The sequence below is a fragment of the Natator depressus genome, chromosome 12 (genome assembly GCF_965152275.1).
Source record: "Natator depressus isolate rNatDep1 chromosome 12, rNatDep2.hap1, whole genome shotgun sequence".
Lineage (NCBI taxonomy): Eukaryota > Metazoa > Chordata > Testudines > Cheloniidae > Natator > Natator depressus.
The window spans coordinates 12,202,834-12,228,241 of NC_134245.1; the positions used below are offsets into that span (position 1 = coordinate 12,202,834).

Sequence of the window (25,408 nt, forward strand, 5' to 3'; positions counted from 1 at the left end):
TGAAGAGCTCATCTAGTCTTTCTCCTTAGTCCTCTCTCAGTCTTCTATCTGTGTGATATAAAAATTGGATTCTTTGGTAAATTTTATTATTAAGGTGGGTGAGTCATAAAAGTCACAGGCCCCATGATTCAGGGTTATTTCTTAATTCCAGAAATGGATCACAAGGTTGTTTTCTGCCTTCTCTCCCTAATGCTGGGAAATCCAGGAGACTGATAGGCAAATGAATTGCAAAGTAAAACAAATAAGTAGTCACACCCTGTCTTTGCTGAATGTTAGATAAAGTATGAATCAGTTTGAACAATTTGTTTTAGTCTTTTATATTGTTCTTGGAACAACTAAATTATACTGACTGCATGTTGAATTTCATATTTCCCTATGATTTTGTATCTTATAAAATGTTGACCTGGCACAGCTGATGCCTCGTATATACACATTCATACTTGCCCGTGAGTTTCAAGTGTAAGAGACCTATGTGAATAATATAGTTGATTAAAGCTAAGCAGTTGCTGATTACACTAATGCTATGACTTGCACTACCCCCACTAGCAGCTGCCAAACAAAGGAAGGAGGGGAGCGAGTTGGAGAGGAACTGCAAGAGGCTGTTGCTGGGCTCAGCAGAGGTGCCCTACATTAGGAAACTAAGTATGGCGTATTTATACACCTGACAGCCTCCTCTCTCTTTCCCAGGAGATTGAGTGGAGATTTCTTCAGGAATCTTGGATTTTAAAGGCTGGGAAACTGTTTTTAGTAGGATCTGTTTTTAGAGATGGCCTCTATTTGTGAACTCCATTAGTACCAGAAAATAATTATGGCTGTATTTTTGTGCAATGTTAATATCCAGTGCAGTACTAAGGTGCTTTCCTGAATCAGGACCTGAAAGTCAAAGGGGCTTAGAATGTAAGTGCCTAAATCGCTTTTGAAAATGGTGCTTAGACTGTTAAGTCAGTTAGGTGTTGCAATGCTGAACACATGAATACCTTTACAAATCTGGGCCTAAATGACTACCCATTTACACCAGCAATATTCCATTGGCAAAAATGGAGGCTGGCTTGGGGCCTGGCTGACAATTGGGTGCTAAAAATGATACGTGTGGCATTGGAGTACCAATTTTAATACCACAATTCAGAAATGGTATGAGATAGCCACCAGTCAGGCAGGTTTTGCAAACGTCTCAAGTTACTTTTGTGCAATGAAACAAATTTGACTCCACAGATTCTTTCCCCCTGCATTTAAAGTTTGTTGTTGTTTTGTTTAAAAATGATCGACTTTATTGAAAGGCCATGTGTTTAGTTAAAAGGAAGCCTGAGCTGAGGGTTGCCCTCAAATATCGAGGCTAGCAGAAGTGTGTGCCATATGTATGGTAAACAGGAAGTGGTTCAGGTCCTGGGGTCCAGCCCTTTGCAGCTCAGGCATGGAATGGTCCAAAGGTGGCTTTCTGCAATGTTTGCCATCCATGGACTGCTTGTGCAACTGCCCACAGCCCACAAGGGACCATTCTGGCAGCTGCACATCACCAGATTGTAGGGAAACCCTGGCCACACCTACTTTTTGGGGGGCTGAAAGGAATAGCACAGGAACTTCTATGTGCCCCAATGCCAGCAGAGATTCCTTCCCAAGGGAAATCTCCTGAGGCCCCTTATACCGATAGCACCACAAAGAAGCTTCAGCGAGAGTTATCTTCATAGTTACTTTACTGTGTTCCTCTCTCCTCCATCTGTCACCCCAGTCTCTGTTACTCGACCAGAAACCCAGTAACAGAGCAAAAGTTAAATCTTCTGAACCTTGGCCCTTGATTCGGATCTCACATGCATGTAAAGTGGGAGTAAATCCGTTAAATTATTGGTGTTATACCAGTGGAGTTACATAGTGGTGAATCAGGCCCCAAGAGCTTGCTTCTCCCTTCTGCTCTCTCTTTTTCTCCGAAAGGATGGGATCAAAGAACATGGCTTAGGCAATATTATTTCGCAGAAAATCAAAAGTGTTCCAGCTGCAAATTAAACGTGGAGGAGATTTCTGGGCTTACAACACCAGCAGGCACAAATGATTATTGAATGGCCTGAGATCGGAAGCTCCACTGCGGATATTTTGTGAGCATGCCCAGTTGGTTATTTAGTTCTGTTCACTGCATCCAAGTCTCCTGTGTTTCAGCCGAGCACATAGCTGTTGTGGTTTCCAGTACTGCTGGAAAAATGGCCTTTGTGCCTGTTTATCTGGGACAATAATATAACCACTGACATTCTGATTCATGCCAATTTCATATTTTACAGCACTGCATAAGCAGTTTTAAACAAGGGAGTCTGCTTCTTTTAAACAAGTTAGATTCGTTTTTACATTTTTAGCTATTATTAAAAAGCATAATTTCTAAAATGAATTTACTCAAGCACAAATGAGTGTGAATGTGCATACATATATACTCCCCCACACATATCATGTACATAAACGCATAAGCTGGGTTCATAGATTTAAAGCCAGAAAGAGCCATTATCATTATTTAGTCTACTCTCCTGTATAACAGAGTTCTCTGTTTTTGTGGCAATAATAAAACATTGGATTATTGGAACAATGAATGTACTTTTCACTCTTTTATTTTGTGTTACTTTTTGCAACTCTCAGACACTAAATTGGATGGGTCGGTTCCATTGGATAGTTTGGCCAGGTTCACTTTCTAGTCCTAAATCTGAGCTGTTGTGTTTGAGTTTCACACACACACACACACACACACACTATGCACATGGCCAGAATCTTAGCTATAGCCAGCGAATGCTTGGTGTAACTAAGCAATGGGGGGTGGGGAGCACAAAGGTGCTGTTTATACTCCCCCCAACTAGAGCTGGTTGGGAATTTTCTGACTAAATGTTTTTTCATGACTGATTCATCAAAACTGAACTATTTTGCAGAAACATATTTGTTTCAATGAACTTCTGGCAAAACATAAGTGGGTTCCAATGGAACCCTGCCTGGTTTCCTGCCACCTTACCTGGCATGCTGCTGGGAAGTCCAGGCTCCCAAGGCCAGTGGCTCTTGGAACACCTTTGCCATTCAGACCGTCTCTGAGTTGGGGACCCCAGAGCTTCCAGGCTCCCTGTGGCAGAGCCCAAGCTACTGCAGAGATGGGAGCCTGGAAGCCCTTGGCAGCTCCAGCTCTAGACAAACCTCCCAAACCTGCAGAGGAGAGCCTGGAAGCCCTGAAAATCTGAGGCTCCTAGGACTTCTAGGTTCCTGGCTCTCTGTCATTTAAACAAACAATCAAACAAACAAGATTATTTCTAAATCCCCCCCTCCTCCTGATTTCCCTTCCACTGGAAATTTCACCATTTCCACTTTGTTCTGAAACAGAACATTCGGTTTGTTCAGAATTTTGAATTTTCCCTTGGATGGAAATTCCAGTTTTTGACCAGAATTTTACAGAATTGCTTTGACAGTATAGCACAAACTTTCCTTCTGCTCCAAGTAATCATAGAATCGCAGGGTTCGAAGGGACCACAAGGGTCATCTAGTCTAAACCCCTGCCAAGATCCACAGATGCTCCAGCCTCCTTTTGAAAACCTCCAGTGAAGGAGCTTCCACAACCTCCCTAGGCAGTCTGCTCCATTGTCCTCCTGTTCTTCCAGTTAGGACTAGTGTCCTGAGATTTAACCTAAATCTTCTGTGCTGTAGTTTGAACCCGTTGCCTCTTGTCCTGCCCTCTGTGGCAAGAGAGAACAACTTTTCTCCGTCTTTTTTATGGCAGCCTCTTATCACTAAGCAATTTCTCTCACTTACCTGTCCTTGAAGAAAAATGTTTCTCCTCTAATTTGGGAGATACCATCAAATACAACGTCTTGTTTGCATAACACTGGGGTGACTGGTCCAAGTGTTGGAGCTGGATCTGGCCCAAAATCAGTGGATCCTCCTACAATGAAGAACAGATTTATACTGTAATGTTTGAGTGTATTGTTGTTCTAATAATGTGAAGACCCCCAACTGCTATAAATCATTTAAGGGAAGCAATCACTTCAGTTGTCTGGAGGTTATATTTGAAGGAAATTAGAAAATGTTTCAGAGGCTGTGTAGTTCAGTGGACAGGGCACTAGATTCGGACTCAGAAGGTCTTGGGGCAGAAGGAGTCTATTCCAAGCACTGCCACTAACCTGCTGCGTGACCTTTGTCAAGACACGTCACTTCTATGTGCCTGTATTTCCCCTCCTACCCATAGTTGATCTTGTCTATTTAGTCTGGAAGATTTTCAGGGCTGACAATTTTTGGTAGCAATTTGCAATTATTAACTTTGAGAATTTTTTTCTCAGTGATGGCGTAGTTTAAAATATAACAAACTAAAGTTTCTTAAAACAGTGTATGCTGTGGTATCTGAGCTGATGTGCAGATAATTCTGAATAAGGAGTACTATACATACCAGCTTTTTGTACTGCAGTTTTTCCAGCCTGCTAATAGTTTGCAAGTCATAAATACCCATTTTGAGCCATTTATAGCCTTTCTCCCCTTATTAAGAATCAAAATGTTCTCTTCAAAACATGCACTTTGCCATCTGTTGGATTTTATTTTGTTTTGTTATTTGGCTGCAGCTGCATTGCCTGGTGTAGCATCTGGCTGCTCCTTAGCAATCAGGTGGTTTTACATCATTAAACAAAATGTGACTCCGCTGATTTGATGTAGCTCTGAATAATGCTAGGAAATGTGTAATGAACATAATCCCAAAAGCAAAATATAAGTTTGTTTACAGAAATGAAAAGTTCTTTGAGTTAAAGTATTACTTCAGTTACTTAAAGAGGCAGGAAGGATGGTCTTCTGGTTAAGGCTTAGACCTGTGACTTAAGAGACTTGGGTTAAATTCTGAGCTCTTCCAGAGCCTTTTTTCTATGAACTTGTGAATACCACTTAACCTTAGTGTGCCTCACTTCCCAGTCTTTTGGTAGTATGCTGCATCCTTTTCTGCTTTCATCCCTTTGTCTTGTCTATTTAGATTGTAAAATATTCCAAGCAGGGATACTTTTTCTGTTTATGTGCAGCACCTTGCACAATGAGGTCCAATCTTGGTTGGGCTCTCCAGACTTTACACAAATGATTAAATAATTGTAATTAAAGAGCCCAGGAATTGGAAAGAATGAAGATCCAAGTCAGGTTTTTGAATAAAGAACTTATGCCTGGTGGTTATTTGGTATTATTATTAGCATTTCTAAGGTGTCCAGAACTACAGAATCAAGGCACCAGTAATTAAGAAGTGATGCAGGTAGAAAAGTGAGAAGCCTGGCTAGAGAAATGATATGATCCTTTCAAACTGATCAGCAGCCTTCTATTCAGAGATATTTGCAACCCTACACAGTAGTTTACCAAGTGTACAGACTGAATAGATTTTAACTGATCAAAGTCATAAAACCACCACCATGAACTATAAGCTAAAATGATCTCTGGAGAAAAATAAATAAATATTAAAGATGAACGCAGAATACAAATATCTGATATCCCCTTCTTCCCCACAGAAATCACAAGAAACATCTTGTATATACAGATATCACCTTCCACACATTATCTACACATGTTGTTTTTCCTGTTGTACGGCCTAAATCGTTGGCTGATTGATAGGACCGTGATAGAGGTAACAGACTGCACATTATACAAGCAAATTCTGGTCCATCATCAATAAATCAATCAGGTGAGGAGGTTTATTATTCACATTTCGTTCTGCAACTTATCAGGAAATAACAAGAAACATCTATCATGTGGAGAATAATCACTAAATTGAGCAGAGTGGAGACAAGAAACTCATGAAAAGCAACTTGTCCCTCCAGCACAATTTATTTTCATTTTAACCACCACCAGCAATCATTAGTATCTAACTGATAAGAACAGATTTAATAATTTTATTAAGATAATGTTGAAATAAGCAACGGTACAGAGTTCAAGCATAGAAGTTTCTGGTTGTCAGGGGATAAGGTACAGATTATCAAGGGGTACAAAATGCGATTTAGGAGCTGGTGGAACAAGGATCACATAATAATCTGCAATCTCCCCGACTGGGGGGAAAGTTTAACCGGTCAGAGTACAGACATCGAGATATGGGGAGTGACTCCTTAATGAACAAGGTAGAATTGCTCATCTTCTGAAGCATCCATCTTTGAAAACAATTGTATGAGGATGAAGATGACGTGTGTGTCTCCATCTGTGAAATAGCTTTACCCTCTTTGCATTGCTTTTCGACAAAAAAGGCCCTTGGAGTACAGACTTAAATGTCCTTTACAGGCTAAAAGAGTGACCTCCCTAGTTGGTGTCAGAAGAAGAAAAGTGTATACCCAGCCATTAACCTTTATCACCCCATTGCTTTAAGGAGACTAAATGAAGAGCTGAATATCTGGCATGAAGTTTTCTCTGGCTGATGGTAGGTAGTACACTGTCCTTGGGAAATGTCTACCCGCATGTTAGGCCCAGGTTCTGCCCGGAACTGTGCATGCACATCTCCCATAGAAACAGGGGTGTGGGCAGGAATTTAAATGTTACCTCTTGCTGGGGGGAGCACATTAAACACACACACATTATACACATTAAACCATATCAACACATGCACATGCATCATATGCAAAGAAATAAACAGCTACGTATTCACTATTTCAATGAACTGTATCTTTAATCCACTTCGAATACGGGCTCCTTAACCATATGGGGGGAACATGTGCAAACCAAGTAGGTGTACGTGCATCCATAACCTCACATTATGGGGATACGTGTATGACTCACTGAGTTTGTGCACTGCATGTTAGGAGGAAATACTATAATAGAAAAAAGGGTGGGGGGCAGAGAGCTTCTCCCACCCCGGGGCTGCAGAGTGAGCTCGTCCTGCACTGGGGGTGGGGCATGGTGGGGGACGTAGAACTCCTCAGCAGGGAGAACGAAAGAGCTCCTCTCCCCCAGGGCTGTGGCCCATGGGGAGAATGGGGAGGGTCCATACCAGGACCCTTGCACTGCCCTCTGCCATTTAGTCAGGATAGACCACCCCATTTAGCAATATGTAGGGCAAGGAGATTATGATCCCCTGACACCTTGTCATGACCCCTGAGTTAGGGACTCCATGTTAGAGAGCAAGTAGCCCACAATTCCCAGCGTGGCGTTTCACAGCCAAAGAGAGAGAGGGCCTTTGAAAGTTCCACCTAAAGATCTGGGATTAACCTCTGCAGCTCTGGGGCTTTCACAGCTCAGAAGCTTAAGTGGCCACTTGTTACTGAATTGTACCATTAATGGGAAGTAGGAACACTAACAATATCTTGAGTGAGGCAGGCGAGGAAATGGAAATTTGCATCCTTAATTGGTCAGAAGTGCACATTATTTACAATAGCATCTGAAAACAATAGAGCAGCCTGTACTTCTGATAAATGCTGAATACTTTACCATAAAGTTCCTGGATTCCTTTAATATCATCCTGAGATAGTCTGAAGTTCTTGGTAAATGTGTAGATTGGAGCCATTAGAGCTCCTGGGTCCTCAGAGTGCTCTAGTCCCATGGCATGGCCAAATTCATGAGCAGCAACCAAGAAAAGACTGTAACCTGAACAACACAATGAGTCAACACAGGTTGCTTGTATCCAAATAAAGATATATTACATCTATTATGCTAGTCCCATAAAATTGCCACCACTCCTCACTCCACCAAAAGATTCCCATAATAAATATTGCTTGATGTGGAATTTCATATAATAATAATAAACATGCCATGCATGTTGCCAAGTCTTAGGAAATTTCATTCTACAGAAAGATTTCTTTTAAATCCTATTGTACAGTTGACACGTGCATGTACTTTCACTGTCTCCCATGTAAAGTGCCCTTGAACATTAACTTAGTACTTCTGAGAAGGAAGGAAGTAGTTTAAGTGAAACGTTTGATTTATTTAGCATGGAAGAATTAAACCACAATCTGGACCTTGAATCTTGCTTTCAATCATTAAAAACCATCCAGGGGATATACAGATCTACTGTTTTTTTTTTATTTTATTTTAACAAAATAGCTGTTTTCATTATTTGTCTTGCTTGAGTTGAAGATAAGCTGAGGTGGGAGGAGGCCTAGGATTAGTGCAGTAGCCTTTCACCTCTGGATTTCTGAGTTTAAAACCTACCTTAGGTCACTAGTAATTTTGTTTGCCATCTTAGAGTCTAGTACATATTTGTCAACACCACGTTGTCACCTCCATAATCCTTATTAGTACAGAAAGGCATTGATTCAGTACTGTTAAAGTACTACCAATAGGTAAAAAATCTTCCATATTGCAAAAGGGCAGCATTTTACCAACAGTTACCAAATCACAGTGTCTGAATATAGCAGTTATTTCCTGTTCTAAGAAAATGGAAAATGCTTCTGTATATCAGATACCCGAATTTAGCAATTGTTGGTAAAAGTTGCAAATACTGCATTTAAAAAAATCTCTAATTTATTTACAAATAACACCAAAGATTATTAAAATGAAAAGAATTTATTTTAAAAAATCTTTTCCCCACATTTTCAAGAGATGTGGGTTTTGGGGGGGCTTTGGGGGTTTTTTTCTGCTAGCCTTTAGGGCAGTGGTGGGCAACCTGCGGCCCACGGGCCACAGGTTGCCCACCACTGCTTTAAGGGAACATTTATGGTTAAAAAACCTTTCCTTTGTTGTCTTTTAAAAATATTATGCGAACATTTGTATGTATTTATTTTGACAAGCTTTTTCCAAAACCTAACTTTGGGTGCCTGATGCACTCGGAGAGTGTTCTTTTATTTTCAAAAGTAAAATATGCATTCCCAAATTTTTAGGGAAAGTCATGCAAGTGTACATGAATTATAAATATGGGCCCAAACTTATCCAGGATGTCATGGCAATTACATCCATTACTCACAGCATTTTGGTCAATGTTCTTCTATCATTGGTTAGCCTGAGACAGAGGCGGGAGTAATACACATTGTTAAAGGGTTTCAAGTATTTCAAGAAACTGTGTTACCTTGATCTGGACAAAAGCCCCATTTGCGGTCATCATCATAGTTACCACTGGAAGCACACCACATCTTGCCATCACTACGTCCAGCACTTGTGCAGGATTCATACTTATTGCCAAGGAAAATGAAAGGAAATACACAAGGAGCTCCTTCTGAATTTCCACCAACCGTTGACATTGCTATGGCGAAACAATATTTAAATACAATAAGTAGAGAATCAACCAGCTTTTGTGACATAAAACTGATATCACCTTCTCTTAAATCATACCTAAGCCCAGAAAGCAACTGGAAAATCTGAACTGTTGTAACAAACACGGAAACTGTGACTGAAAATGACAGTTTGAAAAGGAAATTGCCTGCAACAGAGGAAAAGAGAGATAAAGTCTAACTGTTCCTGCTAAAGCCACTGAAGCTAAAGACAAAAACTGCAACTGGCAACCACTTGAAAGAAGCAGTTACTCTACTGCAGCTCAATGGCATGTGCAATTGGAGGGGGAACTGGTTAACAAATGACCTGGTATCAGCCTAATTAATAAGATCTTTTCTGATAATGCTTTCAAGTGTCTTCCACGAGTAGATTTATTGATAGAAACTTTATAATTTTGTTATATATCAGCAGATTGTGCAATGTTGAACTGAGGTTTAATTAGCTTCTAAGGACAAAAAAAGATCTTAGAGGAGTCAAAAAGTCAGGTCTTGCACGCTGAGATGGTTGAGGTGTACTGATAGAAAGGATCAATTTAAAAGCTGTAGTTTTTAAACTAACTCTAATGAAAAGGATATAAGCCATAAGTGATACTTGCTGTGGGGTAAAATTTCTACCTTGGTACTCATGGAGACCACTTTTGTCTTCCTACTCTACCATATCCACCCACACTTACATATGGTACTCATGTGTAAACATACATACATACAGAGAGAGAGAGAGAGAGAGATGTATATATGTTTGTGTGTGCAAACATGTATGTCTATTTGAGCATAGTGCATCAGGAAGACCACAGTTGTACTTGTGTGTACCCAAAGTAGAAATTATACTCTAAAGCAGGTATCACAAACAGAGAATACACTCCCCTTACCCCCCCATTAAAAAAATCATTTGCCTTTTTAACACATATACAGTACTAGCTAGCTGTTGTAAAGTCACTTGTTCTTGTACAGGATTCAAATTATAGTTGGCAGCCGAACATTGCCTTAGAAATTTAAATACATAATTATGTAGTGGTGGAATATATGTAATTCTCCTGCAGTCATGAAACTCCAGCTAGTAGTGTTCAATAATGCATACAATACACACAGCACAGTAACAAATATTTCCAAGTCCAGGTTTAATTCTAATTGGGACACATACTGTCAGTTGTTTATGTGGTAAAGGTTCCTGAACGGAAGCTAATGCAAGTAGTAACATTCATTTTATATCAACAATTTGTTTTATATGGACATAAGGAAAATATATAAGGCATTTAGGCAAATGAAGCAAAATCCTCCACCTACAGCACTGAAGTGGGTGAAACAGGTTTACAGGGGCTACAGAGACTCAGTGCAAAAAGACACCATATTCCCTTGCATGCCATAGTGACCATCTCTACAGCTCTCTGCGTTGGGAGAAGGCCAGGGAAATGGCCACAGCATCCAAAACTAGAACAGATCCACTGGACCATAAAACTGCTTAGTGGCTATCCATGGGCTGTTAGGGCTATTCCAGCCTCAAGACCAGCAGTTCTCAAACTGTGGGTTGGGACCCCAAAGTGGATCACTGCCCAGGCCCAAAGCTGAAGCCTGAGCCCCACCACCCGGGTCTGAAGACTGAGAGTTTCAGCCCTGAATGGCGGGGCTCAGGTTACAGGCCCCCCAACTGGGGCTGAAGCCCTTGGGCTTTGGCTCTGGTCACCCCACCCGGGACAGTGATGTCTTTGGCTTCCCTGCCCAGGGCCGTGAGGTTCAGGCTTTTACCCTCCTGCCTGGGGCAGTGGTCCTCAGGCGGGCTCAGGCTTCAGTTCCCTCGTCCTGGGGTCATGTAGTAATTTTTATTGCTAGAAGGGGGTCATGGTGCAATGAAGTTTGAGAACCCCTGCTCTAGATTCTGATTATAATGTGCTGCAGCCCAACTTTATAGGCCTGTAGGGTGGATGTTTCTTCCCCTTATTCCTCAGTGTTTAGTGGAATTTTCACTTGTGGATTCAAGACTTGGGCCTTAGGCTGTTATTAATTTTGCCATTCCTACATGGAACGAACAAATCCACCAAGCAAACCCCAAACCTGCCTTACATAACTCTCTTCTTTACACAGTGGGAAAGTCACTACCTCCTGCATGAAGCCAGCATCGCCGACTTGGGAGTTGGGTAGGCAGGGCAAGGTCTTGCTGTGAACTGTGGAAAGGGGCTGCATTACAACTCTGACCAGATCAGTGCGGGCCACTGAGAGAGAGGAAGCTGGATCTGCTTTTAAATATGGCCAAGGGGTCAGAACCTTCAGGGAAAGGATGCTGAAGAACAGTGCACCCTATTTGTTGCTCAAGGTTGGAATGAAGGGTATTGAGTAGCTACAGTGCAGGAGCCTGGCTTAGCCAGCTCGCATGTAGATTGTACAGGATTCATGTGGGACGTACGGACTTTCATGCTGTGAAAATAGGAGAGTTAAATATGGCAGGATTTGGGGTTTGCTTTGTGGATTTGCAGAATCTATGCCAAAGCCATAGGGTCATTCCACTTCCACACCCACTGTACCGAGGCGTCACTGGGCTTAAATGGCATAGGGGGCTTTATGCCATAATTTGGAAAGAGCTCCTATATTTGCTGTAAATCTATAGAGAGCTGGAATCAGGACTAACCGGGCCACTTAGAAGATTGGTATTTTGCATAAACCAGACATAAACAATAAACAAATGCAAAGCACAACAGTCTGATTATGTAGTAACTTCTGCCCAAAAGTTAGTAATTATTTGTATTACCAGAGCACATAGGAGCCCCAGTCTTGGAGCAGGACCCCACTGTGCTAGATACTGTCCAAAAAACAAAAAGAGGGTCCTTACAGGTAAGTGTTTGAACTACTTCTAGTTATTGTTAAGGTTTTGTGTAAGAATTTCAGTATATTAGTTCCAATGTTCTCCTGCTCATTTAACTATCACTTAGATTTTTCTGTGTCCCCATTACCAGTTATGCAAAGTTTGATACTTTTACATTCTTTTTTACTGTTAAGCAGAATGGTGGCTCAGAGGGTCAGAAATAATCAGCAACCAATCAAAATGCTCCAAGTGCCTATTTTAAACAGAGATGGCTTTTTAAAAAGCCTGGAAATGGAGTCAATCTGTTTGTTCATCAGCCAGCCATTGCTCCAGAGTTAGGCTTACATTTAGTTTGGGTTTCATTACATTTGGTGGCTTCACCTCGGCTCCCTTAAGTGCCAAGAATGCTGAACCATCATAGGCAGTTTAAATGAGTAACTGTGCCGTTAGTCTGTATCTCAGAAAAACGATCCCTGCCAAGTTATACAAGCCTCTAAACTAATTTTGTCCCTGTGACACGCTACGTAGTAACGACTGAAGTTAACAAGCATTAAAAATTGTCAAGAAAGAGGAAAGATCATTCTTCTGGAGTGAAGGGATAATTTTCAATTTGTTTCCTAGTATGTTGTAAATTCATAAAGGCATGTTTATTGAGTTAAATCTGACTGTGCTAAACACCCTTTTAAAAAAAGAAAAAAATTAAATGTTGAGCATTAGTCATTGGCTGTTTAAGTTTCACATTTCCTTTGTACTGCTTTTTTCATTTGCGGCTCATGTTTCAGGGATATTAAAAAGTAATCATCTACCCACATTTACCATGTAGTGGTAGACATTTATCCCTAAAATTTGAAGGCATGCTCCTACATACATGTGTGCTTATGCTCATTCCTGATTTAGCTGTGCAAATTCCTGATGTCCATGGGCAAGCTATCTAGGATTGTGTGTATGCATCCAAGATTTTTTCATCTGAATTGGGTATATGCAAAATTGCATGCAACCTTAGATGCATATGGGTTTACAAATTTGGGCCATCCTTTGGTTGGCCTGCAGTATACCTCAGATATATGACTGTTGTGGGTAATTCCATTTCCATCTGGAAGCTGAAAGAGCCAAGGAATCTGGGAAAGTTGCTATTTGCGACTTATGTTAGAAAAATGCAAGCAAACTCTTTCAAACCTCAGGAAAGCTTCAGCTCTGAGCTTTGGTCCAATGTTCCAAGTGTGGTTCTGATTACATCTGAATGGATATATTCACTGCTAGTCAGGTGACTAGAGTGGTGAAGGAAAAAGACATACCAAGGCCTCAATTCATTTTTGGGTGTAATTCAAGGGGTTAGTTCTGATCTGTACTGCACAGCTCTCCCTAGCTATTTTCCAGCACTTGGGCTGATAGTCCAGAGATTTATTTATCTGGGGCCTGCTGGAAGAGCATACACAGTAAAGGGGACAGAATTCTGGAATCCACTTCCCTTTTGGTCTGACAGAGCACTGCTCCCTACCTGCCAGGCATATTGAACAGCTATTTTATTTTCTCTGACTTTTCCTGAGATGCAGAAATGACTGGAGGATTTTTGTTCTTTCTGGGGGTTGGAGGGTCAGATGGGAATTCAGTAGTTCTTTATTCTTGTTAACTGACGTTGCCTTGGTTTAATATTATATTGCATATAAACTCATGTAGGTTTATGAATGGGCTTATCTATAGGTTATATTGTGCATGTACCTAGAAGCCACAATCAGCAGATTTTCAATAAAGTGGAAATATCAGCACATATGCCCCTAACTCAACTACTTGTAACTCTTCAATTAAAGGATGGAAAATTACTTGTGCGACATACAGATCAATGACAAACTAGACCAGCATAGCAAATGTCTATTTACCAGTCTCTGGGCAGAAGCCATATTTCTTATCTCTGTCGTAGTCTTCTGTAGTTCCACACCACCGGTACCCATCTGTCCTTCCTTCTGTTGTACAGCTGTCATAGGATGTGCCTTGAAATTTGAAGGGGAACTTACATGGCTGCCCTTCACTATTTCCACCCATCGTGAAAAGAGCTGAAGTGAAAGTGAAGCAGAAAAAAAAATAGAATATTTTTAAGGAGTAATTGTATACATTATAACTAGAAATTGGTAAGAAAAAACATTATTGATTAATTATGTGTAGTATGGCAGCATGAAGAGGCCCCAAATAACATGAGGGGCCCATTGTGCTCGGTGCTGTACATACGCATGGTAAGAGACCAGAGAGTTCATGAGCTAAACAGACAAGGGTGGGAGAGAGGAAGTAATATTCCCATTTCACAGATGGAGGAACTGAGGCACACAGAGATTAAGTGACTTGTTCACAATAATTATTAACATGGCTCAAGTGAAGTCCACTGGGCTACTCAAGTTTATGGCAATATATCTTTTATACCCTGCCTCATAATATATTACTGCCTATTTGTAGCTAATACTTCTGCTTCAAACAAGGCTTTGAAGGAGTGTTCCAGGAAGCCATATATTTTCCTTAGTGTTTTGCTAATTAATTTACACTGTGCTACAGAGGTTGCTAAAATAGCATCTTAAACATGTGGACAGGTTTGTAGCCTGCCGCTGTCGCTTTAGATGACAGTTTTCCTAATGAGCATGTTATGTGACATTCCTCTGTTTGTTTAGTCTGCAGACTGCAACAGAAGATACAAGCAGGGGAGACCATACCCTGGCATTTTTACTATCCCACTTTTCTTTCCTTTAACTTCTCAATAGCTCTGCTTTACTTTTCTGAGTGCCCACACAACAGTCACTTGATGCTGCAGTGATTGACACTCTATAAATAGCCAAGCTAGATAGACTGAACTTCACTCCTCTGACAAAGAGGGACAGATGGGCATGCCTCCTGAGTTCCCTCCCAGTTAATAGTTTTGGACATGAGATGCTCCTCTTCAAGAAGTTCAGGTTTGCATCCTCCCTCTCACCCACACACACATAAACAAGCCTCATGACTTATGAACATTCCCAAGATTTCTATAGTCCCTGAGAATCATGACTCCTTCTATCACATAAATGGGGAAGAAGGGTCTTGAAGTGAAGCCACAGAACTAACTCTATGGCTGGAGATCTGGGTTATCTGCCACAGACATCCTGTGTGGCCCAGGAAAGGGCAATTAAATGGTCTTGGCCTGATTTTTAAAAATAGGTGTGAAAATGAGTAATGTATGTGTGTGATAATGACCTGGTATCCATCTAAAGGGAGCATCAAAATCTAGGGGGTAAGAGAGTTGCACCTAGGACACGGTATCTTTCCTTTACGGTGTATGTTACTTTTAAGTCTATATTTCAGCCAGTTCTGACTACTGAAAAATTATCACAGACATTTTGTATTTGTGGGATTAGTTTTTCCCTGGGCTTAATCTGTTATGTAAGCAGCAAGATGGCTGTATTTACAAATCCATTGTTTCTTGGCTTGATTTGCTTTTTTTAGGGGGAAAACCACCTTCTAGCTCTATGGACTAACTGAACTGAGTGGCATCACTGCTGAATAGGGAAATATTGTGACACAGATGACTCCCTTTCCAAGTTAAAGTACGTACTCACTAGGTCATTAAGGATCCAATCTTTCCAGTTAGCGTGCTTTGGACCCATTGGGGGGAGGGTGTTCGGTACTTTCCAGGACTGGGTCAGAAGTTATAAAAGAACAAGTTACTGCTTAAATGTAGCAAGCATGGTCTTCTGGTCTGGCCAAGCTATCCTCTGCACAGGATCCAAGAGAGTGGGGCTTAACGCCATATTTATGCTTCACTGATCCTGCAATCGGCCACATTAGGAACCTATCTCTAGGGGGCACTGCATCCTTCAGGGACCTCTGGATCTCGAGACGCTCTGGCAATGTCCTAACATATGGCCCCTATGCTGGGGGAGCAGGGCAAAAGTGACAGAGCCGGAGACAAGTGTCTGACTCAGTATTTATGTCTCAGATTCTGGTGGTGAGTTAGTCAGGACACATACATTAAACAGTGCTGCCTTTATTTTGATTGGTGAAAGATTTTTAAGAGAAAAGACACTTGGAAAGCAAAACAAAATTGAGTTGTTTGGATGACTCATTTGCTGCATATTCGGCTCTCAGGTACAGATCTGGCAGCCTTGGTCTATGAGTAGAATTTTTGATTGGTTTGAACAGGGAGGAAGGGAGGGAAGGATAGCTCAGTGGTTTGAGCATTGGCCTGCTAAACCCAGGGTTGTGAGTTCAATCCTTGAGGGGGCCATTTAGGGATCTGGGGCAAAAACTGGGGATTGGTCCTGCTTTGAGCAGGGGGTTGGACTAGATGACCTCCTGAGGTCCCTTCTAACCCTGATATTCTATGATTCTAGGGATACATTGCAAAATCATTTCAGTACAATATTAAGACACAGTCAAAATAAGGTTCTTCAATTTACCCACGGGTAACGACAAGTGATGCTAAAAGTCCCTCATTCCAACAAAGTTCTTACAGGGTTTTTTTAAACTTTAAATCTCTTTGAGTTTTATTGTAAATGAAAAATAAATGTATCACTTGCTCAGAGAACTGAAATAAACGTGCAGTTACTTATCATCAAGCCATCATCCAGGGCCTGATTTTGATGTTAAAGCAGGGTAAATCAGGAGTAATGCTAATGCAAAGTTACACTAATGTCAGAGTACAATCAGGTCCAGTATTTCCAGCCCTCAATTAAGTATCGAACTTGTGAGGGGTGCAGCACCCTCAACTCTTTGAGGAAGGTCATTCAACCCTGAACATTTCTCAGCTGCTGGTGTGTGTGGGACTGAGGCACGGCTTTCCCACGGTCCCTCCACTCCCCGGAGCACCAGGTCTGCGATGCAGTTCGGCCTTCACATGGGCCCCACAAAATGAGATAAAGGTTCTCTACTCCTATCCTGCCCACTGCACAAAACAAACCTTTGGGTTTGATTATCCTTTACACAAAGGGCCTTCTACACCACTTAGGCAGTATAAAGGGGCCTTCAAGTGGGTTATACCCTAGGCCCTGTTACACTACCAGAATGTTGTCGAAGGACTTCAGTGTAAATGAGAACCAAGGCCATATGTTCTCAGCAGTGAGCTGTAGCTCACGAAAGCTTATGCTCAAATACATTTGTTAGTCTCTAAGGTGCCACAAGTACTCCTTTTATTTTTGCGGATACAGACTAACACAGCTGCTACTCTGAAACCTGACTTATATATGTTAGTTGATAGCTGGGTTGGCGTTCTGAAAGGTGCACGTATAGTGTTTAAAATACCTATACTTTTTCTGGGCAGAATAGCTTTAAAAAAGCCTTCAGTGCATATTCAGGGCTTAAACAGTTCTTTTAATCATTTCACATGTATTCTCTGGTTATATAATGTTACAGGAAAACTAAAGACACTGACTTCAGAAATAAAAGAGCAACCTACTGCCAATTAGAAATCTTTCCTGACCCAACGGACTCCATGATGTAAATCCCTAATCCTGCCGTATTTGAATGTATTCCTAGGTTTTAGAAAATGGTGTCTTGGAATAATAAGTGAACAATACCACGTGTTTAACAAGAAACATCTGTGCATAGCTGTTCAAGGATCTTGCAAAACAATTACATCACAAACAAACAGCTCAAAACCACCAATTCAGTTTCAAAACATTGACACCAGAATTTTGGCCATTCAGAATCATAACTCCCCTTGACATTTGACAAGGCTGTTTAAATTCTCTAACCCATGTAATTTTAGGCCCAGAAATAGCCCAAGATACATGAATGTCTATCTGTCCACCTACCTACCTAACCATCGTCCCTGCAGTATCTAAACACCTCTAGTATTTTAAAGAAGTAACAACAGCAAGTTCTCTCTACTCCTCCTTTCCAGCTTGAAGGAAAAGTAACTTGATGAGTTTATAAGGGAGTGATTTCGGGGAGGTGGGGAAGTTGGCGGAAAGACTGAGGGCTTGCTGACATGGATGAAGCAAAGTGCCCCACAGCGGGGTGATTTCTAGAATGCTCTAATGAACTGAGCTCGAACTGCCCAGTGTAACTGCTGACCTACTCCAAGAGGTACCTAGTGCGCACTAAGATGATGTGAACTCGCTACCTCTCTGAGTGCACCAGCAGGGTTTACTTGGGGCAATTAGAACGCAGCACCTCAGAGTGCTTTGCAATATTGACATGCCCTCAGAAATGAAGGACCCCCTTCTGTCACCTCAGGGTTGGAATACTGAAGTATGTGCCACTATACCTGAAACTACTGATGACTCTGAAAAACCCTGGTTCATTTTGCTAATAGTGAAAACCTCCTGTTCTGAAAAGGGAGCCCAAGAAACACCTCAGATGATGATTGCCTCTGATTACTCGTAGGATAAGAACACAAGCAGGAAAGCATTGAAAAGGAGGGTATGAGAAAACATTTTTCTACACAACAGCTATTATGGTCTCAAAAATTATGGTTGCTGGACTGATAAATATATAAATAGAAATACCCATGTGGGCAGTTGTTTTATGTGAGCCACTGCTGATCTCCGCAGTATATGTTACATGGTAGTTAGGGTTGTTAGACTGGGCTGGCATGGGCTTGATCCTGCAAGATACTGAGCATATCTGGTTTTATTAGCTTTATTTTTAAGCACTGGATAAGATGTTTATTAAGATGCACTCCCTTTCCCAATACAATCTACAGTCTAGATATACTCCAGCCGCAACCTTGCAAATAGGTGCACTTCAAGTGTTCCAGGGAGGAACAGCATAATTCCAACAACTTTTGGTTTCAAACAAAACCTCCAATATATTTCATTCAATCATTCCTTTCTGACTCATTATATTATTATTATTATTAACTATTGTATTACAGTAGAACCTGGAGACTTCCAATGGGATTGTGAGCCCATTGTTCTAGGCACAGTATAAAACACACCAGGGACACCCTCCAGAAATTTTTCATATGCTGTGCACAGCTGAACCACTCTCACTTTAACTTAAAAAATCATGACAGAGGGGCTGATGGGCCAAATTTCAGTGAGCAGCGCTTGCGACCTGGAGCGTGGGGTCTCAGCACAACTCATTATCCCAGCAGACCCTCTGTCAAGGGGCTGCCGGGTGAAATCTGAGTGATGCCATGAGCCTGTGTGCCAGGTTGCAATGCCACTCAGTTTGGGGGCCCTCCCAAATGGGGCCCCTTTTTTCCCCCTGTTCTGGGCAGCTCTGTCCCCCAATTGGTGCCCCTGCCAATGGTACACAACATGCGTACAGCTGTGAGCAACACTGAGGATATGTCAGTGGTGGGCAGCGATCGATCCAGCAGGGATTGATTTATCGCATCTAGTCTAGACATGATAAATCGACCCCCGAGCGCTCTCCCGTCGACTCCTGTACTCCACCGCCACGAGAGGAGCAGGCGGAGTTGACGGGGGAGCAGCAGCAGTCGACTCACTGCGGTGAAGACACCATGGTAAGTCAATCTAAGTACATTGACTTCAGCTACGTTATTCATGTAGCTGAAGTTGTGTAACTCAGATCGATTCCCCCCAACACATCAGTTCCTGACTCCAAGATCTTACAATCCAAGTAGAAAAAGAATGGAAGGGGGATGTAGAGGTAAAATGACTTGGTCAAGGTCACACAGTAGGTCAGTTGCAGAGTTGGAAATAGAACCCAGTTATCTTGAGCTGTAGGCCCCAGCCCTACTCACAGGGCCACACTTCCTCTCCAGAATATTTCCTGCAGTTTGACATCCATTACATCAAATTAAAGTTCACATAACATAAGAGTTTTCTGTAATCTTCTACTTTGCAGACTCACCCTCAAGTTTTAAACAATGGACATATTAAAAATGTATGAAGGGAAAAATGTTCACCATATTAGTGTTACTTTAAAAACAATCACCACATTACGTATATGTGCAAAAATTGCTGAGTGAATGAAATTGTTATACAAATTATTTCATCTGTATATGATCTTTCCTAAAAAAAGTTCCAAATTATCTGTGAGTCCTAGCACTCTGTTCACAATTCAAAAAGCTTAATAAAAATATCCTACATATGATCTCAGTTTTTCAAAACCCACTAGAATTTTTCCATTAATATGGTTTCTAATATATGGTTTCTGAAATATTCAGTGTCATTCCTCTGTCTGCACTAGGCAATTGAAAGTGCTTTTTAAATAAAAGAGTCATTTGGCATTTGTTAATAATAAAAACCTAATTCTAAAAGCATGCTCACTTACCTGACTAGCATTTTGCAATATACCATTAACTATATAACTTCTGTGACAGGGTCGGGCCAGATGGCTATATGAGAGTAACAGAAGGCAGATATATTAGCCCCAGGCTAAGTAGGTCCCTTTTCCCTGGATAAGGTAACAGGAAAGGTTCCAGAACAATCAGGAACTTTCTGGAGACAATTAAGACAGGCTGATTAGAACACCTGCAGTCAATCAAGAAGCTGCTAGAATCAATTAAGGCAGGCTAATCAGGGCACCTGGGTTTTAAAAAGGAGCTCACTTCAGTTTGTGGTGTGCGTGTGAGGAGCTGGGAGCAAGAGGCACTAGGAGCTGAGAGTGAGAACGCAGACTGTTGAAGGACTGAGGGGTACAAGCATTATCAGACACCAGGAGGAAGGTCCTATGGTGAGGATAAAGAAGGTGTGGGGAGGAAGCCATGGGGAAGTAGCCCAGGGAGTTGTAGCTCTCACACAGTTGTTCCAGGAGGCACTCTAGACAGCTGCATTCCACAGGGCCGTGGGCTGGAACCCGGAGTAGAGGGCGGGCCTGGGTTCCCCCCAAATCCTCCCAACTCCTGGTCAGACACAGGAGGAGTCGACCTGGACTGTGAATTCAGAAAAACGGCCAAGCTGAGGGCTGCCGTGAAGCTCCAAGGTGAGCAAATCCACCAATAAGCGCAAGACCCACCAAGGTAGAGCAGGAACTTTGTCACAACTGGTGTCGGAAGTGGAATCTGGTGTCCACAGCGCGGCGGAAGAAGGAGGGTGTTTGGAAGGAAAAAAAAAAAAAGGGAAGAGGGTCTATTTTTATTTTTTTTCACCACAATGGAGGAGGTAGTGCAGGCACTGATACAAGCCATGGCTGCCCAGCAGGAGGCTACTCATGTCCAGGCAGCCGCCCAGCAGGAGGCAGTGCAGCTGCAGCAAGAGACTAATCGCCTGCTGATGGACCAGGCTGCTCAAGACTGGGCTATATTGCGGGAACTGGTAAACCAGGTAAAGGCCCTTACAGAGCTGAACCGCGGTCACGATGGGACGCAGATCATGCGGACTAGCAATTGGCTGCAGAAAATGATGCGGGAGGATGATGTAGAGGCATACCTCCTGGCCTGCGGGAGGCTTGGCCCCGAGAACAGTGGTCTGGCATCCTCGGTCCATTCCTGTGTGGGGAGGCCCAGAAGGCCTACTATGATTTGCCTGAAGAGGCTGTGGCAGACTACCCCCAGCTGAAAGCAGAGATCCTGGCCAGATCTGGGGTAATGACCGCAGAGCGGGCCCAGCAGTAACATGAGTGGAGGTACCAGGAAAACAAAACCTCGCGGTCCCAATTATGTGACCTCATCCATCTCGCACGAAAGTGGTTATGAACTGAGTCCCGGAGTCTGGAGGAGATACTAGAGGTTCTGGTCATCGACCAGTACATGAGAGGACTACTGCCAGACCTTCGCACCTGGGTAAGCCAGAACGAACCCTCCACCTACGACGAGGTTGTCGTGCTGGTAGAAAGGCAAAGGACGGCGAGGGAGCTGACCCGACCAGTTAAGGAAGAAGCACCCCGGGTTACATTAGCAGCACCAAGCTCTAGAGCTCGGGTGACTGGGCCACCAGGAGAACCCAGGTGGAAAAAGAGAGGGGCTGAAGGCCCACCAGAAGCCACAAAGAATCGGAGCACTGAGGGGGAAGAGGATCGTGATGTTAGACTACCCAAACCAAGAGACCAGGGAATGCCTAGGGCTCCAGACAGATGTTACGCCTGCGGGGAGTGGGGACACATAGCTGCACAGTGTCCCAATGCCAAGGAGGCTATGCAGTGTAACCTGGGGAACTGGGCAGACCCATGCTCTCTAATCCACCTTGTGGGGGTGTCACTAACCCCACATATGTACACTAGACCAGTGAAGCTAAATGGGGTAGAGACCACAGCACTGGTTGATTCAGGGAGTGCTATCACGCTTGTCTCGGGGAAGCTCGTGAAGCGTAGTCAGCTGCCATGGGCTAAGCGTATGGGGATAACATGCGTCCATGGGACAGTTGGTTATTATCCCACCATCCCAGTACAAATCGAGATTCAGGGGAACACTACTGAGGTAGCAGCAGGTGTAGTCCCTAAACTCCCATACCCAGTGCTCATAGGGAGGGACTTCCCAGGGTTTGGACACTTACTCCCGGTAGGGGAATTGGAGAAAGGGGGAAGCCCTGAAAGTAGTGAGGCATCCACAGTAGACTGTCAACCCCCAACCTTCTCTGAAATATCCCCAGATTTGTTCTCCACTCCCAGACAGCGTAGAAAGATGAAAAGGGAAAGAAGGGCACTAAGGCCTTGGGAACCCGAATACTGGCCCAAAGCCAGAGGGTCGCTCTCGTAGGTAGGCAGACCTGAGCAGCTGAAAAGGAGACCACCCAGGAGGGAGAAGCACCCGAGTCTGACCCACACCTTAACGCCTCTGAACCAGTAGAGGCAACAGAGACTAGCCCTCTAGATCTCGGGCAGATTATCCCCGGGAGAGGAAATTTTGGACGGGACCAGGCTGAAGACCCAAGGTACGGCAACATTAGGAAGGAGGTTACCAAAATAGATGGGGTCCCTGTGGAAGGGAAAATCCAGGGACCAGGACCCTACTTCATAATGAAGAAGAATCTCTTATACCGGGTTGCACCAGTACAGGGGCAGAAGGTACAGCAGATCCTAGTACCTCAAAAACACCAGAATGCTGTATTAAGTCTGGCCCATAGTCATCTTTTTGGGGGGCATTTGGGGGTAGAGAAGACCCTGGCACGGGTCCTGCGACGATTCTTCTGGCCCGGAGTATATGAAGAAGTGCGGAGGTACTGTGAGTCCTGCCCAGAGTGTCAGCTTCACAGTCCCCGTCCCCACTTGAGGGCACCTTTAGTACCCCTTCCCATCATAGAGGTCCCCTTTGAGCGAATAGCCATGGATCTAGTGGGACCCCTGGAGAAGACAGCCCGGGGCCACCAATATGTACTTGTCGTTCTGGATTATGCTACTCGCTACTCAGAAGCCGTCCCCCTGCGGAACACGGCCTCTAAAACGATAGCTAAAGAGTTGGTGGGGATCTTTGCCCAAGTGGGGCTACCAAAGGAGATATTAACAGACCAAGGTACCCCATTTATGTCGAAGCTAATGAAGGACCTCTGTACACTGCTCCATATACATACCCTGAGAACTTCAGTCTATCATCCTCAGACCGATGGGCTGGTAGAAAGGTTTAACCGAACCCTCAAGACAATGATAAGGAAAGTGGTAAGTCGAGATGGGAAGGATTGGGACACTCTACTACCCTACCTTATGTTTGCAATCTGGGAGGTACCTCAGGCCTCAACTGGGTTTTCTCCCTTTGAATTATTATACGGACGCCACCCCCATGGCATACTAGATATTGCAAAATAAATCTGGGAAGAGGAACCCAATGAGGGGAGAAATATAATTGACCATGTGTTGCAGAAGCGAGAACGGATAGCCCGGTCACCCCTATTGTGCGGAAACATTTGGAAACGGCGCAGGAGGCCCAGCGAACCCATTACAATCGCCAGGCAAAAGTCCGACAGTTCCAATCAGGGGATCAGGTGATGGTGTTGGTGCCCACGGCAGAAAGCAAGCTTTTGGCCCAATGGCAGGGGCCCTATGAGGTGGTTGAACCCGCGGGGGAAATAACCTACGAAGTGCGGCAGCCAGGACGCCGGAAATTTATCACGTTAACCTCTTAAAGCCTTGGCACCAAATGAGAGGCGTGTGTAGTGGCCCAAGAGACCCCGATCCAGGGAAATAATATGCAGGAGCAGATCAGGATATCCACTGATCAGACACCAAACCAGAAGAAGGAGGTAACTGAGATGATCAACAGGACATGTTTTCAACCTAACCAGGCCAGACCACCAAAGCTTATCACCACATTATCACAGACCCTGGGGCAAAGGTAACTTTAAGGCCCTATCAGGTCCCAGTGGCAAAAAGGGAGGAGATCAAGGCAGAGGTAAAAAGGATGTTGGAAGAGTCATCGAAGAGTCCCACAGTCAGTGGTCAAGCCCGATTGTGTTGGTGCCCAAACCCGATGACACCACTAGGTGTTTTAATGACTTTCGCCGGCTGAATGAGATATCTAGATTCGATGCATACCCCATACCCATGAGTTAGTTGACCACCTGGGCAATGCCCGATTTTTGACCACCCTTGATTTAACAAAGGGATACTGGCAGATTCCCCTTGCCAAAGATGCGAAAGAAAAGACGGCATTCTCTACACCAGAGGGTCTGTTTCAATATACTATTCTTCCTTTTGGACTGCATGGGGCACCTGCCACCTTCCAACATCTTATGGACAAGCTCCTACGGCCCCATACCAGTTATGCAGCGGCATACCTGGATGATGTGATTATTCACACCCCCGACTGGGAAACCCACTTAGGAAAGGTGGAAGCGGTTCTGGACACGCTAAGATAGGCTGGCCTCACAGCCAACCCAGCCAAGCGTGCTATAGGGCTAGCCAAGGCTAAATTCCTTGGCTACATTGTAGGAAGGGGCATGGTCAAGCCCCAAGTAGAGGCTAAACAAACTAGAGGCTATCTAAAATTGGCCCCGGCCGAATCGGAAAAAGCAAGTCCGAGCATTCCTGGGTGTGGTGGGGTACTACCGACGATTTATTCCCCATTTTGCTACCAGAGTGAGTCCCCTGACAGACCTGATAAAATCCCGGGGTCCAGCCATGGTGAAGTGGACAGATGCTGCAGAGAAAGCATTCATGGATCTACAGACAGCCCTCTGCAGTAATCCCATGCTTATAGCCCCAGACTTCAACAAATAATTCATTTTACAAACAGATGCATCTGAAGTAGGATTGGGAGCTGTCCTATCGCAGATGGTCAGAGATGAAGAACACCCAATCCTCTACCTCAGCAGGAAACTCCTCCCGAGAGAGCAGAAGTATGCCGTGGTTGAAAGAGAGTGCCTAGCTGTGAAATGGGCCATGGAAACACTACGTTATTACCTTCTGGGACGACGGTTTACCCTTGTGACTGACCATGCACCCCTCCAGTGGATGCAGCGAAATAAAGAGAAGAACACAAGGGTGACCAGATGGTTCCTGTCCCTACAACCTTTCCAATTCACCATACAACACTGGGCTGGAAGCCACCATGGCAATGCAGATGGCTTGTCATGAGTACGCTGCCTGACGTCCCAAGTTGCCCATCCCCGTAGTGTTGAGCAGAGGGGGGGATATGTGACAGGGTCAGGCCAGATGGCTATAGGAG

General features: G+C 43.5%; 1 protein-coding gene across 1 annotated transcript in view; it reads right to left on the reverse strand.

Annotated features, from left to right (window-relative positions):
• Positions 1 to 25,408, reverse strand: part of MMP2 (matrix metallopeptidase 2) — a 51,087-nt gene that overhangs the window by 11,943 nt on the left and 13,736 nt on the right. The window contains exons 6-9 of the mRNA XM_074968597.1: positions 13,824 to 13,997; positions 8,951 to 9,124; positions 7,378 to 7,533; positions 3,763 to 3,892 (exon numbers count right to left, since the gene is read on the reverse strand). Coding sequence (XP_074824698.1) covers positions 3,763 to 3,892; positions 7,378 to 7,533; positions 8,951 to 9,124; positions 13,824 to 13,997 — 634 coding nt within the window. The remainder of the gene's footprint in view (positions 1 to 3,762; positions 3,893 to 7,377; positions 7,534 to 8,950; positions 9,125 to 13,823; positions 13,998 to 25,408) is intronic.